This window comes from Lycium barbarum, chromosome 10 (assembly GCF_019175385.1).
Source record: "Lycium barbarum isolate Lr01 chromosome 10, ASM1917538v2, whole genome shotgun sequence".
NCBI classification, from domain to species: Eukaryota; Viridiplantae; Streptophyta; class Magnoliopsida; order Solanales; family Solanaceae; genus Lycium; species Lycium barbarum.
In genome coordinates, this window is record NC_083346.1 from 26442715 (window position 1) to 26458449 (window position 15735).

General features: G+C 41.0%; 3 protein-coding genes across 4 annotated transcripts; all 3 read left to right on the plus strand.

Annotated features, from left to right (window-relative positions):
• The first annotated feature begins 1726 nt into the window (after nt 1–1726).
• On the plus strand, nt 1727–8479 carry LOC132614466 (uncharacterized). Of its 2 annotated transcripts, none has more exons than XR_009572310.1 (2): nt 1727–2324; nt 4173–4452. XR_009572310.1 is itself a non-coding variant. In XM_060328919.1 (2 exons), exon 2 carries the CDS (start codon nt 7115–7117, stop codon nt 8021–8023), a length of 909 nt encoding a protein of 302 aa, XP_060184902.1. In that variant the 5' UTR covers nt 1727–2324; nt 6310–7114; the 3' UTR covers nt 8024–8479. The 2 variants fall into 2 exon arrangements, 1 of the variants encoding a protein (XP_060184902.1); XM_060328919.1 differs by lacking the exon at nt 4173–4452 and adding an exon at nt 6310–8479.
• Nucleotides 8480–9093: 614 nt separating this feature from the next.
• LOC132612870 (uncharacterized) lies at nt 9094–10794 on the plus strand. The gene has a single exon (XM_060326948.1). It carries the CDS (start codon nt 9094–9096, stop codon nt 10792–10794), a length of 1701 nt encoding a protein of 566 aa, XP_060182931.1.
• Nucleotides 10795–14444: 3650 nt separating this feature from the next.
• Nucleotides 14445–15473, plus strand: LOC132612871 (uncharacterized). The gene is made up of 2 exons (XM_060326949.1): nt 14445–14591; nt 14712–15473. Exons 1-2 carry the CDS (start codon nt 14445–14447, stop codon nt 15471–15473), a joined length of 909 nt encoding a protein of 302 aa, XP_060182932.1.
• The last annotated feature ends 262 nt before the right edge of the window (nt 15474–15735 follow it).

The window sequence follows — 15735 nt, forward strand, 5'->3', positions numbered from 1 at the left end:
CTGCACTCTCATATGCCTGGTACCGAAACTCATCCATCTCATTTAGTTGAAACAACTTGAGCTTGGTTGCTTCCTCCCAATCCATAATCAGTTTCTTCGGCACCCACATAGCCTTGGGCTCCAGTTCAACCGGCAAGTGACAGGCTTTTCCGAACACAAGCTTGAAGGGTGAAGTCCCAATTGGAGTCTTAAAAGTAGTCTGGTATGCCCATAGAGCATCATCGAGCTTGCTGGCCCAATCAGTTCTATTTGCATTTACTGTTTTTGCTAGAATACTCTTAATCTCCCTATTGGACACTTCAACTTGCCCACTTGTCTGAGGATGATAAGGTGTTGCCACCTATGTTTGACCCCATATTTCTCCATCAGTCTCGTTAAAGCTCTATTACAAAAGTGGGAACCACCATCGCTGATTATAGCCCTCGGAGTACCAAAGCGAGTAAATATGTTCTTCTTGAGGAACCTCATGACACTCTTGGCCTCGTTATTAGGTAAAGCCACAGCTTCTACCCATTTTGACACATAGTCCACAGCAATCAAGATGTATTTCATGCCACCTGAACTCACAAAGGGTCCCATAAAGTCAATCCCCCAGACATCGAACACTTCTACCTCCATAACAAAATTCATAGGTATCTCTTGCCTTCTGCCGATATTCCCTTGCCTTTGACATTGATCACAGGACCGCACCAACAGATTAGCATCATGAAAAATGGTCGGCCAGTAATAGCCGTACTCAAGTACCTTCGCCGCAGTCCGATTTCCGCTATGATGACCCCCAACAGGAGAGTCATGGCACGCCTTTAGAATCGCCATCACTTCACTTTCAGGAACACAACGCCGAATGCTAGTTGTCAGCACATGTTCGGAACAAATAAGGCTCGTCCCAATAGTACTGCCGAGCATCCCGCAAGAATTTATTCTTTTGGTAGGCTTTGATATCTTCCGGAACTATGCCTGTTACCAAATAATTGGCAATATCAGCATACCACGGTGCCACCTCCATTGACAAAGCCAACACCCTCTCTTCCGGAAAATCATCATCTATATCAAGCTTGTTGACACCCAATTTTGGCCCTCTTTTTTCGTCTAATTAATTTCACTATGCTTCTCAGTCCTGAAAATTCGCCAAATGAGTTTGGAATATTTTCATTAATTATTACGCTATTTTTTTAGATAGATTTCTCTAAAGTTAAGAATATTTTTATTTGTTTCTTAAAAATTACCAAACGATCATATTTGTAATTAAAAAAAATTACTAAACATCATTCTTTATAATTAAACCACTCAAAAATAGCGTTGGTGATTCTATATGGCATTTTCCCTTTAATCCTATTCATTACTATATCAATCATCTTTTACTCTATTTTAAAACTAAATACGTATATTAAATACTCATACTTGCAATTTTTATAGGTGTACATTTTTGGGAATTAATTAGGACAAAGAAGCATATTTTAATTAATTGATTAAAGAAAAAGGGATGAGAAATTAAATCATTCACCTACATAGTATTGGGTCAATTCCCTTTCCTCCTATCCTACAAAATCTGTGGCCCAAAAACGTTCAGCCCAATTCCTCACCAACCCGAACCGCCCCAGCCCAAAACGTTGCCGACCCGACCCAGCCCAACAAACCCCTACAACTAAATCAACTAAGTCCCCAACCCATTATTCAGCAACTAACTATACTAACTAAACAGCCCCCTAACCAAACGCTCCTCTCCTCTCTCTTCAACCCACCCCATCGCCGCCACCCTGTCACCCCCCCCCCCCCCCATCACTTCACCTGCAAAACGCCGACGGACCCGTGGTTAAAAGGCGGTGCCGACACCACTGCCACTCGTATCACATCCAGCCGTCTCCTCTAACCTTTTCCTTATTCTCAATCTCTGTAAAAGGAGAAAGATGAACCCCAAGTTCCAAGCTCGTTTCCTTGATTCAATGGATACAAGCAAGAATCCGCCGGATTCTATCCCTAACGGCTCCAATAACTGATACCATCTCTGAAAAGATAAGTCTCATCACTTCCTTTCATAACTTTTCTCCTCTTTTCCAACAATTCTCATAAAACCGTCACTTTTCCCCTTCTTTTCTTTAAATTCGAATTTCGAATTTCAGCTGGTGAAATGACCCATTTTTCAGCTATAAATACAGCCCCTCTAGGGGTAGAGATCAATCGGAAAAAAACCCTTCACTTTCACAAAGTTCAGAGAAAATACTTAGGCTTCAGTTTTTTTTTACTAGTCGCAACAACAAAAACTATTCCGAGTGGATTCGGAGACTCGACGACGACACTAGCCTCAGCTCGCTGTCACGAAGAAGGTAATTCTTAAAGTCCCTTCTTGTTGATTCCTGCCTTCATTTTATATTGATAGGTGTTAAGTATGTTTCTTTGTTTAACTGTTTCAGTTTTGGTTGGATTAGTTTATGTAATGTTAATTACAAGGTTTGAGATAGGTGTTTTGGGGTGTATACTGGTATAATATAAGCTGCTAACAAGACTGTGACCCCATGATATGAGTGACTATGTGTTGGCTGAGGTTGTTCAGTCACATTAAGTATAGTAAGGATAAGAGATAAGTTTGAACTTAAAATCTGTTCCAGTTCTAGGGAGTAATTGACTTTAAAATCTCAATATGTAACTATTTACTTATTTATGTAGCTCAAGATCAGATTAAGTATAGCTTGTTTGTTGAAATAATTTTCGAGGTTGATCTCCCTTTTTGAGGTAAAGCAGTCTTAGGTCTTAGTCCCATTGACAATGTTATTTATATTAGTTCCCCATAGTCTTATTCTGTTTGGTCAAATATTGATATAGAGTTTGCAATTCTGTATTTTGTTATAGTTTGGGGTTAGTTGAATAGAAAATGGTTTCAAGGGAAAAGGAATACTCATGTGAGTATACCTTATGTTGTTCATCCCTCCCTTGCTCTATCATTGGTCCTTAAACTTGGTTCAATGCCTATGTCCTATCCCTCAATGCTTGTTAACCTAATGTGATCATTCTAAGTTTGAGATTGAGGCTTAAGAGCATGAAATAGGCATGAGTTATGTCCCAGTCTTGGATCTGTCTTTCATTTCAATTAGTATGTGAAATAGCTAAAAATGAATTAAGAATATTGGTTTAGAGGTTATTGAGCCCCTTCAGATGAAATATGTCTCATTTAGTGTTCATCGGAATAAAGGGATTATATGCCACCAAGATTATTTTTTTTGAATCACACAAGGGACAAAGTTGTTTGATATATCTATATTTAGCCTAATTTTTTTTTTCTCGATAGTATAAGGTGAACATTTGGTCTGGTTGCTTTACTTAGAAGTACATGAATGTTCTTTCCTCTAGAATCTGTATTGGCAAATCAGTTCATGTTTTTTTTCTTTCTCTCAAGAAGGGTTTGGTTCTGAAATTGTTTGATTGTTTACCTAAGTTGTTAGCCTTATTAAGTTTTAGCATGAATCATATTCTGTTTGGTATTCCATAAAATAAGTTAGTATAGTTAAACTCTATGTGTTAAGGTTGTAATTCTCCTTTCCTTTCCACGAATTACATTTTTAGTTTTCCAGCATGATTATTTTTGGTCTTTCCAATTCAGTTCTCTGATTGAGTGGTAAAGGTCCTTTGTTTTTGTTCTGACCCATTGAAAACCTGGAAGCCTATTTTGACTATGTGGCCTGAAGTATACTCAGTTTCAGATCTCCTTTTTAGTCTCAAATGATTAATTGTAGGTTTAGATATTCTCTCATGAGACTTGTTCAGTCCTTTCTTTTCTTTGATATGTGTTTGGCCTAAACAATGTCCATTTGGATGTTAAAGTACTAATATGTTTTAGATCAAAATGAATCATGTCCAGTGTGTTCTTAAAACACCAGTAATGAAGAAAATGTTTGGACTTTCAACTTGCTTGGTCAGTTCTAAATATGCTTTGCCTTAACCCCTTTTTTTATTTTTGAGAAGAAATGATTAAATAAGTCATCAACTTGGAACAAGAAGTTGTACTATGTGCTCACCTATTTTTAGACTCTAAATCTTGAGCCTTGCATGATTGTGTTAACTTAACTAAGTTGTGATAATCTTCCAAAACAAATGAAACAAATTAAAGTTATATAGACTTCTTTTTCCTTGTTGAGAATTATTTCTAATCCTTATCTTTATTTTTTCTTTTTCATGAGGAACCTTGGGAGCATTTGGAGTTATGGTAACTCCGGATTCTGCCCATATCAGAGAACAACCAGTTGCAAGATTTAATTGCTCATGTCTAGCGTCCCGTCTTCCTTCCTCTCTTTAAATTTCGTGTCTTCGTGTCTTCGTGTTATCATGTATATACATGTTTATATTCTTGACTAACATTTTTATGGATTGTATTTGTAGCACATTTGTTTCTCGCTTGTGCGGGAACTTATGGAAAAATAGTTAAGTATGATGGTAAATTTAGTCACTACTTTTCCTCTCCGCTTGGATAATAATCGCCAATATTTTCAGCTTTTGTCTATGCGCTTTCAGGTTAAAAAATGATTTCCAACTAAAGGAAATTACCTAAAAAACAAATCCTTTTTAAGTTCATTGCTCATCGAACTAACGTTTCCATTTAAATCCGTTTTAATAAAAATTAGCGATCTAAATAGGGGTTTCAAAAAGGTAAGATGCATATTTCATGGGCAATCATTTTTATTTAATGCTAACATGAGCAGACCCAAATTTCGCAAGTTTAATACAAGGAAACGATATTAGGACCCAAGTATAGTGGTCCAAGTATTTTCAAAAACTACAAGGTATACACTCTACTTTATATACAAAGATCCTATTTTACATGTATGTATACTATTCTTACTTTAAATGCCTCTAATCATTTTCTCATCACATGCATACGTATGTGCATTATATTATAAATACTTATCTTTATTATACATTATATACAACAATTATATTATACCTCATCTTCTAAAATATACATACGAACCCTTTTGAAGACAATACATATATTTCTAATACATATAATTTTACATCTTGTCTTAATTGCTTTCCTTTATTATGGGTGTACCAACATACTATTTTCATACGCGCATACCATACCTGTACTATCTTATTTTTTATTAATTCCCTTAGTCGTATTTTCATTATATGTACACATATAGTATTATCGTGTCATCATAACTATTTTTTAAGTATTCACCTAGGATATACTATCACATATGTAGATTATTTTTCTTATAAAAATATACAACTCCTTGTTCCATATGACACTTATTATTCTCATATAAAATAAATGTCATACATATTTTCCTCATGCACACATTAGCATTAACTACTTCCTTTATATATATACGTTTACTCACATAGTTACAATTACGTTAAAAACCCTTTTTATATAAAAAGTTTTGAGAGAGTAATTTCTTTTCCGTAATTCATTAAATAGGTGATAATAATTAGATAATCCCCCTCTAGTATTAATTAAGCTAAGTTTAAAGATTGTCCTCGGATAGGCTCTGAGGGATGCTTAACACCTTCCCCCCGGGGTAAATAAAACTCTTATCTAGAATCTCATAGGTTTCAAAGACTAAAAATGGAGTTTACTTTTTTATAAATGGTTTCCTAATATTTCCTAAAATTAGGTGGCGACTCTGAAAATTTACAAAACCAGAGGAAATATAGTCATAAGTTGTGAACTAGTTTTAACCCGTTAAAAATAGGGCATGACAGAATGGCGACTCTGCTGGGTATCATAGCTTAGGTTTTGACTTTAGTAGACTTAGTTTAAGAAGTAGATATTCATGGGATATTTGTTTATTTATTTTATCACCTGTTATTTGTGAGTTGCCACATTGCTATATTTGAAAGGACGCAAGCCAGAGCCAAACTTGTGCTCCTTATTTGCTTGAGAAAACACTATTTGTTACTGCTTTCCTTATAATGTCATTGCACTTTCTATCGAGTCTTTGGCCGTACACTTACACACACTGTGGTTCACGCGAGGTGTTGTCTGACACACCTCCACCCCTTCTTTGGATTCTCTAATTTCAGAGTCGGTACGGTAGTTTACTACTTACCTTCTCGCAGACATTCAGTCCCACTCCGAAATTCTTAGGAAAAAATCTTATTCTAGAAAAAATAAGTCATGCTGCATACACCTTAGGCAGGACAATCCAAGGTATTGTCGCTGCAAATTAGGAATCCACCATTTTGTCAAAGGTTTGAAACCTGAATGACATAATCCTTTATGTGAATTGATGAAATGATCCTTAAGAGACACAAGATGATTTTTTTTTTTTACAAACAATGCTTATCATAACCTTTACCCTTCTTTTTCAGATAGAAATTAACCAAAACCTACCAAATATCCAAATGATAGTCTCATCTCCTCACGACTTGCAAACTTGGTCGAGGAACATAAAAGTGGCACACGGACAAGAAGTTCGACAACATCTAGGGTCGTTAATGTCACTAATGGGTATCCAAGCTAACAAAACTCTCACCAAGCGGCTGCTAGAATTTTGGGATCCCGCCAGTGTAACCTTCAATTTTTTGGATTTTTAGATAACCCCTACTTTAGAGAAAGTTTGTGGATTCACAGACTTAACATTTAAGGGAAGAATGCCAGTGTCACCATCCTTCATATCGGGAGAGAAATTCTTGCGCATTTTGAGATTTAATGTTTACCCGGTCTTGAGGAACGTGGAAAATGATCGAGTGAAGTTTGACTTCCTTTTTCAGAGATTTGGGCGTCGAGAAAACTTTGATCGATATCGGGATGAGTTTGCATGTGACCGCAGAAGGTGCGAGAAAATGCGGCCACGAGTCTTCGCCATAGCCTTGTTGGGGGTCTTGGTTTTCCCAAAGAGAGCCTACCGAATCAATATTAACCTTTTGCCACTTGTTATGAATATCTTCTCGGGACCGGATGAATTGACATTGGTCCCTATGATCCTCGCGGAGATGCTCCGAGCTCTATCAGCTTTTTCAAGAGGGCATAACTTTTTCGAGGGGTGTAATCTCTTGCTGCAGTTATGGGCCACGGAACACTTCTATACTCGCCCCCCCCCCCCCCCCCCCCTTCCCCCCAATCATAGATTACTGCATAGATGCTCGCAGCAGAATTCAGAGCTATACGGAAAAAATGAGGTACTGGCCTGAACCTACAGGAGAAGAGGAGTGGTGCGCATTCTTGGCTCAGCTCACGGGAGATGTTATTCAGTGGAAATACCCCTGGCTATCAGGGAGACCTTTGGTAAGAACTGCAAATCTGTACTTCGTTGAGTTGGTCGGGTTGGACGGGATTCAACCGTATGCGCCTCTTAGGGTCCTGAGGCAGTTTGGAGTTACACAAGATGTCCCAGTCTGGTCCCACATGGCACTGCATGAAGGTAACTATGATAGGGTGGTTCCAGTAGCACGAGTGAGAATTCTACAAAGAGAATGGCTGAACATGATCACAATTGGTATGGGTGACGAGAGTTGGTGCACACCCGAGTATTACGCCTGGTATAATATGGGAGGCCTGACACTTTTGCCAACCGAGGACGGATTCAATGGGCTCACGGACGATGATGTAGCCGTTTGGCTTGCAGTTGAGATATTGCCTTTCATGAACGTCAATAATAATATGTACAGGAAGGTATTTCCGGGTTCAGTAAACTATCTGATACAACTAGTAGAAGAGGAAGATCTGGTGGAGCCGAAAGATGAGATGGAAGAGGATCCCGAAAAAGAACCGACAGAGCCAGATGAACCGATGAAAGAGGATCCGGAAGAAGATCCAGAGTGGGAATTAGAGCGTTATCTTGTAACGGAGGTAGAACCGGAGAAATCACCTAAGTACACTCCAGCAGAATATTCAGAGGAGGAACCGGAGGTGCAGTCCAAGTGCAGGCCCACAGTACATGGTATGGAGGAGGGACCTGAGTATGATCCGGAGGCAGGTTGGGAGATAGAGACAGACCCAGAGAAAGAACCTAAGTACGACCCAGGGCCCGATTATGATCCAGCATATTATGGGGATGACAATGACGGCCCGACATGGCCCTAGCTATTTTCTTTCCCCCTTTTTTGTTTTATTTACATTCCAAAAGAGTGTCATATGGCCCAATCCCCTTGTACGCCCTCGTGGCCACCCATTGCATTTCCATTTCAAATTTCCATCGACCCATTCCTTTTGTATGCCTTTATGGCCATCCCTTTTGGTGTTTTATCGTTTCAGGCTGCCATAGGCCTCTCCTTGTAAGCTCTCGAGCTATATTTTGTTGGAATGGAAGTTATGTTTGTTCTTAAAAATCACAGAATGTGTCAAAAAAGGATCATCATCATCAACTTATGTGTAACGCAGGCTTACCTCTGGCAAAAACGAGGCTCCACAATTATGACACGCTTGTTTGCACGTTGACTTGACGTAATTATGTGATCAAATGTGTTACTATACTCGTTCTAAAGTTTCCCGGACTAACCTTTTGTTTTCTAATTGTTTTTATTTTAATTTTATCCCCCCAACAGAGGTTGATTTGTGTTGATCTTCAAACTGGCCGAGTCACACTACAATTTGAGGTCTAAGGGAAAAATGACTATCACCAACGAAGTCAACCCAACTGCTAACCTTTCCATAACAAATGAAAATCCAGAAAGCTCGACAGAGAGGATTAATCTGAGCATGAAGAAGAGATCGCTTTGCTAAAGCTACAACTTGACGAACTAAAAGGAAAGTTGTGCCAAGTTCGGGACCTAACCCATCTCACTGTGACTGCTTTCCCAAATCCACCTCACTTTCCATCTTTGGATTCGCCGGTTCCAGAACACTTCCCTCCATCTACACGTCCACCTCCAATACCCCTTTCCTTTTCCAACCTACCTCCGGTCACTCCCGCGAATGTACCAAATATGCATAAACAAACCCCTTACGTCCCCGACTACACCCATACTTCACAAAACCCAACATCAACCTAAACTACTACTGCACCCACTTACCCCACCGTGCAGCACATACCAGGGGCACACGTTGACACTTTCCGCGAGCAATATGTGCCACCGGTATATGCAGCTGGGGCTCTAACCTTTACCTCTCCTATCACAGTCAGGGTCCCGTTCGAGGTGGATCAATACGCAGAAATGGAGAGAGATGCCAAGATAGGAGAAGATGAATCAATCATTAACCAGCTGCACAGTCTAAGGAAAGAAATGAGGAACATGCGAGTCACTCGGGGAAGTGAGAGTTTGGATTATGATGATCTATGCATACACTCGGATATTGGCATACCAGTAGGGTACAAACCTCCTAAGTTCGATATTTTTGATGGGACAAGTGATCCCCATGCACATTTGAGGGCCTACTGCAACAAGTTAGTAGGAGTAGGAAGGAACGAGAAATTCAGGATGAAATTATTTATTAGAAGTTTGTCAGGAGAGGCGCTCACTTGGTATACTCGCCAAGATCCTCGCAAATGGATCGACTGGCAGAATATGGCTGGGGATTTCATGAATCGCTTTGGATTTAACACTGAGATCACACCAGACAGGTTTTCTCTGAGCAACATACAAAAGAAGGCGACTGAATCATTCCAAGATTACGCAAGACGTTGGAGAATGGAGGCTGCCCGAGTTATGCCCCCATTGGACGAAAGCGAGCTCAGCAAGTATTTCATTCGAGCTCAGGAAGGCATCTACTTTGAAAAGATGATGGGATCAATGGGCCAAAAGTTCGCGGATTTGGTCAAAATGGGAGACTTTTTGGAAGAAGGAATCAAGTCTAGAAAGATTCAATCAATGGCTACGCTACAAGCCGCAAGCAAAGCCATACAGTCAGGTTCCATTAGCGGAATTAAGAAAAAGAAGGAGGACATATCCAATATCACACCTTACTACCGGCGAGGAGAATCATCTCGCCCATACCCCACAAACCCCCAAATCTTTGCTCATGCCCCTTATGTCCCACACCCAGCTTATAACGCCCAACCACATTACAACCCACCACGAGCCCCCACTTACCAAAACCCTCCAAAACCTTACACCCCTATCCAAGCACCCGTCCACCAAAATAGACCACCATATGCCCCAAGACCTCGCCCAACTCCCGAAGTCAGAAATACCCGAACCTATACCCCCATAGCCAAGCCTTTATCCCGGTTATTTGAAAGGTTGAGGACAGCAGGATTGTTGCAACCAATTGAAGGGAGAATCCCGGATCCAATTCCTCGAAACTTTGATGGGAATAAACGTTGCGCATATCATTCAGGAATTCAGGGACATGACACCGAGGAGTGCTTTGGTTTGAAAAACCAAGTTGAAGCTTTAATCAAGAGTGGAGCAATTCAATGCACTACAGCGCCCCCGAATGTGAGAAACAACCCGCTACCAAACCATGGAAATCGGGCAGTTAATATGATATCATTTGATGAGGAATATGACTTGGAGGGAACCATTGCGCCCGTTGGAAACACTGAGGCATTTATCGCAACATCCCCAACTATTCCCATCATCACGGTACAGTTGAAGGCACCGGTAACTGTTCAGACATACCAACCAAATTTCGTGGTGACCACTGTTGTAGCAAGAAAACACGATTATGATACCAGGGCAGTCCCATGGGACTATCAATTGAAAGGGAAGGCTAAGATGATGGAAACCGCAGTCGCTCATGGAATGACAAGGTCAGGAAGATGTTATGTCCTGGAGGATTTAAACAGAGGATGTTCAGGCAAAGAGCACCATCAAAGGAGAAATATTACTGATGTCGAGGCAGCAGAATTCTGGAAGAAGATGCAAACTAAAGATTATTCAGTCGAGGAACAGATGAAGAAGACACCCGCCTAAATATCGATCATGTCCTTGTTGATGAGTTCTGAAGCCCACAAGGATGCTTTAGTTAAGGTGTTGAGTGGAGCAAGCATATCGAATGAGACGACGAGTGAAACATTGGCCACAACGATCGGGCAAATGGTTGAAGCAAACAAGATTTCTTTCCGCAATGATAAACTTCCACCAGAAGGAACAGAACACAACAAAGCACTTCACATCACCGTGAGGTGCGGGGATAAGTTTGTATCTAGGGTACTTATCGATGGAGGTTCAAGGTGTAACATTTGCCCTCTCAACACCCTGAGAAATTTGAAGGTGGACACGGGAGAAATGAAAGAAAGTCGTATGAAGGTTCGAGCTTTTGACGGGACACAAAGAGGCGTCATTGGAGAAATCTGTCTACATTTGCAGATCGGGCCTATGGAGTTCCCGGTCCTTTTTCAAGTGATGGACATATCGTCAACTTACAACTTGTTGTTAGGAAGACCATGGGTCCACATGGCTGGAGCCGTTCCTTCCACTTTACATCAGTGTTTGAAATTCGAATGGGGTTGGGAGCAATTCGTAGTTCAGGGGGAACTTAGTCACCCCGTCTATTCTGAACGCTCTATTCCGGTTATTGAAGAAATGGGAGAGTTAGATGGATCTACCTTTCATGCTGTGGAAATCATGCAAGCTGTAAAAATAGATGAAATGGCGGGATTTGATGAAATGAAGATGTCAAGCGCGGCAAAGATGGTAGCGTCAGAGATGTTGAAGTACGGCTACCAGCCAAAGTCCGGGTTAGGCCCAAAATCTGATGGCCTAATTGAACCAATCCAACTGAAGCAGCAGAAGGGTACTTTTGGGCTCGGGTATGATCCTATGTTTGGAGAAACTAGCGGCACCAAGGGGATCTTTGTGCCAGAGCAAGTTCCTGTCCATGGTCAGATGATTGTGCTGAAAGTCGATGAAGATATCATAGAAGGAATGGAGAACCTGTTCGTGACAATGATCGAGGAGTATTATGGGGAGACTAAAGTAGATGCCGAGACACCGACTAATCGTGATGCCGAACCAGGAGAGACCTTGCAGAATTGGACTGTCAGCCCATCCTTGGTTCGCCGGGAGTCTTGGTAGTGTGGAATTGTAGTTTGTTTTCAAAATAGCATGATCAATTGAGGCTTGAATCATGCATGCGCTCTTTTTTCATCCGCCTCTTCCTTTAAAAGCATTGAATGCTTCTTTAATGAAAATGAGTTTTTATTTTTCTATTAAAATATCATATCTTACTTATACTCGCTTTTCTTTTTCAGCACTCAAACTAGTAAAAATATTCATTCTATGATTATGACATGTAACGAAACTGTTGAGCAAAGTACAAACGGCGAACAAGATTACGAAGAATACGACGAAAGCATGATGCCTGAGAATCTTCCGCAAGAGATCGAGAAACTCGAGAATCAAAAGAAACCGAACTTGGAGGAAACTGAGATAGTTAATTTAGGAGACGACGAGACAGTGAAGGAAACCCGGATCAGCATACACTTAGAAGCTGAACGGAAGCAAGAACTGTTGGAATTGCTTAAGCAGTATGTCGACGTATTTGCTTGGTCCTACGACGATATGCCCGGGCTGAGCACCGACATCGTCTCTCATAGGCTACCAACTGATCCCACCCGCCCGCCGATCAAGCAAAAGCGAAAGAAATTCAAGCCCGATTTGAGTTTAACAATCAAAGAGGAAGTCACTAAGCATATTGAAGCAAATGTCGTAAGGGTTACAAACTACCCTTCCTGGTTGGGCAACATTGTGCCCGTTCCCAAGAAGGATGGAAAAATCAGGATATGTGTGGATTATCGGGATCTCAACAAAGCTAGTCCTAAGGATGACTTCCCCCTTCCAAACATCCACATACTCAGCGATAACTGTGCAAAACATGAGTTGCAATCATTTGTCGATTGCTTTGCAGGATATCATCAGATTTTGATGCATGAGGATGATGCAGAAAAAATGGCATTTACCATTCCATGGGGAGTGTACTGCTACCGAGTGATGCCATCTGGCCTCAAGAATGTTGGTGCGACCTACATTAAGGCCATGACTAATTTATTCCATGATATGATTCATAAGGAGATCGAAGTCTACGTGGACGATGTCATTATCAAATCTCTAAGGAGTTCAGATCATTTTGCTGACCTAAGGAAATTCTTTGAACGATTGCAGAGGTACAACTTGAAGTTGAATCCGGCAAAATGTGCGTTTGGAGTTCCTGCTGGGAAATTATTGGGATTCATTGTTAGCAGAAAAGGTATAGAGTTGGATCCTTCAAAAATCAAGGCAATCCAAGACTTGCCTCCCCCGAAGAGCAGGAAAGATGTAATGAGTTTCCTCAGAAGGCTCAATTACATTAGTCGATTCATCGCACATTTGACGGTGATTTGTGAACCCATATTTAAGCTGCTGAAGAAAGATGCTACCACAAAATGGACAGAAGATTGTCAGAAAGCCTTTGACAAAATCAAAGAGTACTTGTCCAGTCCACCCGTATTAGTCCCGCCAGAACCGGGAAAACCTCTATTACTGTACTTGTCCGTATTGGAAGGTGCGTTTGGATGTGTATTAGGACAACACGATGAGACAGGGAAAAAGAAGCAAGCCATTTACTACCTAAGCAAGAAAATCACACCGTACGAGGCTAGGTACACTTTGTTGGAACGCACATGCTGCGCTTTGACTTAGATCGCACAAAGGTTGAGGCACTACTTATCGGTGTACACCACGTACTTGATCTCAATGATGGATCCACTCAAATACATCTTCCAAAAGCCGATGCCCACCGGGAAATTAGCAAAATGGCAAATCTTGTTAAGTGAGTTTGACATCGTGTACATAACTCAGAAGGCCATCAAGGGACAGGCCTTGGCGGATCACCTTGCAGAGAACCCTGTAGACAATGAATACAAGCCGCTTACAACCTATTTTCCTGATGAGGAGGTACCGTTCGCAGGGGATGATATTTCAGAGCCTTATTCAGGATGGGGGATGTTCTTTGACGGAGCGTCAAATTTCAAAGGATTCGGACTAGGAGCAGTTTTGGTTTCCGAGACGGGTCAGCACTACCCTATCTCGGCAGAGATCAGATTTCCCTACACGAATAATATGGCGGAATACGAAGCTTGCATTCTCGGGCTTAGGATGGCAGTTGATATGAACATCAAAGAAATTTTGGTAATGGGCGATTCTGACCTATTAGTTCATCAGGTACTAGGAGAATGGACCACCAAGAATGTCAAAATTCTTCCATACTTACATAGCGTGAAGGTGTTGTACAAGCAGTTCAGAGAGATTGACTTCAAGCATGTGCCTCGAATCCAAAATGAGTTTGCTGATGCCCTTGCGACATTGTCATCAATGATTCAACATCCGGACAAGAATTACATCGACCCTATCAAGGTAGAAATACAATATCAGCAAGCATATTGTATCCATGTCGATGAGGAATTGGATGGCCAGCCATGGTACTACGACATTAAAAAGTTTCTTGAGACGAGAGAATATCCGGAAAATGCAACTAACAAACAGAAGCGGACCTTGAGGAGAATGGAAAATCACTTCTTCCTTAACGGAGAAATCCTATATAGGAGGACTTCAGATCTGGGATTGCTAAGATGTGTGGACCCCACATGAACGAATTCACTTTGGCAAAGAAGATTCTGCAAGCAGGATACTTTTGGATGACTATGGAAAGAGACAGCATTCGCTATGTACAAAAGTTCCATCAATGTCAGGTTCACGGAGATTTCATTCGAGTTCCCCCAAATGAGCTCAATGTAATGGGCTCCCCTTGGTCGTTCGCCGCTTGGGGTATAGATATGATTGGACCTATCGAACCGCCCGCATCAAATGGACATCGTTTCATCCTGGTGGCCATCGATTATTTCACTAAATAGGTCCAAGCTTCAACGTACAAGGCAGTAACAAAGAAGGTGGTAGCAGATTTTGTTCGCAACAATATAGTTTGCCGATTTGGGATCCCAGAGTCAATTATCATAGATAATGCGGCCAATCTCAACAGCGATCTTATGAGAGAGACATGTGAAAAGTTTAGGATCGCCCACCGAAATTCCACAGCTTATCGACCACAGATGAATAGAGCAGTCGAGGCAGCAAATAAGAACATCAAGAAGATCTTAAGGAACATAACAGACAGTCACAAGCAGTGGCATGAAAATTTTCCATATGCTTTGCTTGGTTACCGTACCACTGCTAGAACATCTACAGGAGCAACTCCCTATATGCTGGTCTATGGTTCCGAAGCTGTGATACCCGCAGAAGTAGAGATACCTTCTCTTAGGATTATCCAAGATGTTGGTTTGGACAATGCAGAATGGATACGTAGTAGACACGAACAGTTGATGCTCATTGATGAGAAAAGGATGGACGCTGTCTGTCACGGTCAGCTTTATCAGAACAGGATATCCAAGGCATTTAACAAAAGAGTAAGGCCTAGGAAATTCGAACCAGGGCAATTGGTTTTAAAGCGAATATTTCCTCATCAGGACAAAGCTAAAGGGAAATTCACACCAAATTGGAAAGGTCCATACGTGGTTCATCGAGTGCTTTCAGGAGGAGCATTGATTTTGGCAGAAATGGATGGTAAAGTGAGCACGAAGCCCATCAACTCAGACTCGATCAAGAAGTACTACATCTGAAGACATCTAAGCTAGCTTTTTCTTTTCCGTTGTAATTATCATTTCTATTGTAAAGAACTACGCTGACCTGACTTCCCACGGTAGGATACGTAGGCAACCCACATCGGGTCCGGTCTCTTGTAATAGAAAATCCCAAAAACATTATCTTCATGTAACTAGAACTACGATTCGACCTGATTTCCCTCGGTGAGATACGTAGGTAATCCCCACCGGATTCGGTCCTTTTATTAATCTTCTTTTCTATTGTAATTGAACTACGTTA

Excerpts from the sequence above, each read along its gene's own strand:
- LOC132614466 (XM_060328919.1), top strand. The coding sequence starts at position 7,115 with ATGAGGTACTGGCCTGAACCTACAGGAGAAGAGGAGTGGTGCGCATTC.
- LOC132612870 (XM_060326948.1), top strand. The coding sequence starts at position 9,094 with ATGGAGAGAGATGCCAAGATAGGAGAAGATGAATCAATCATTAACCAG.
- LOC132612871 (XM_060326949.1), top strand. The coding sequence starts at position 14,445 with ATGAACGAATTCACTTTGGCAAAGAAGATTCTGCAAGCAGGATACTTT. Across the intron at positions 14,592-14,711 it reads TTCCCCCAAATGAGCTCAAT|GTCCAAGCTTCAACGTACAA; the intron begins GTAATGGGCTCC and ends TTCACTAAATAG.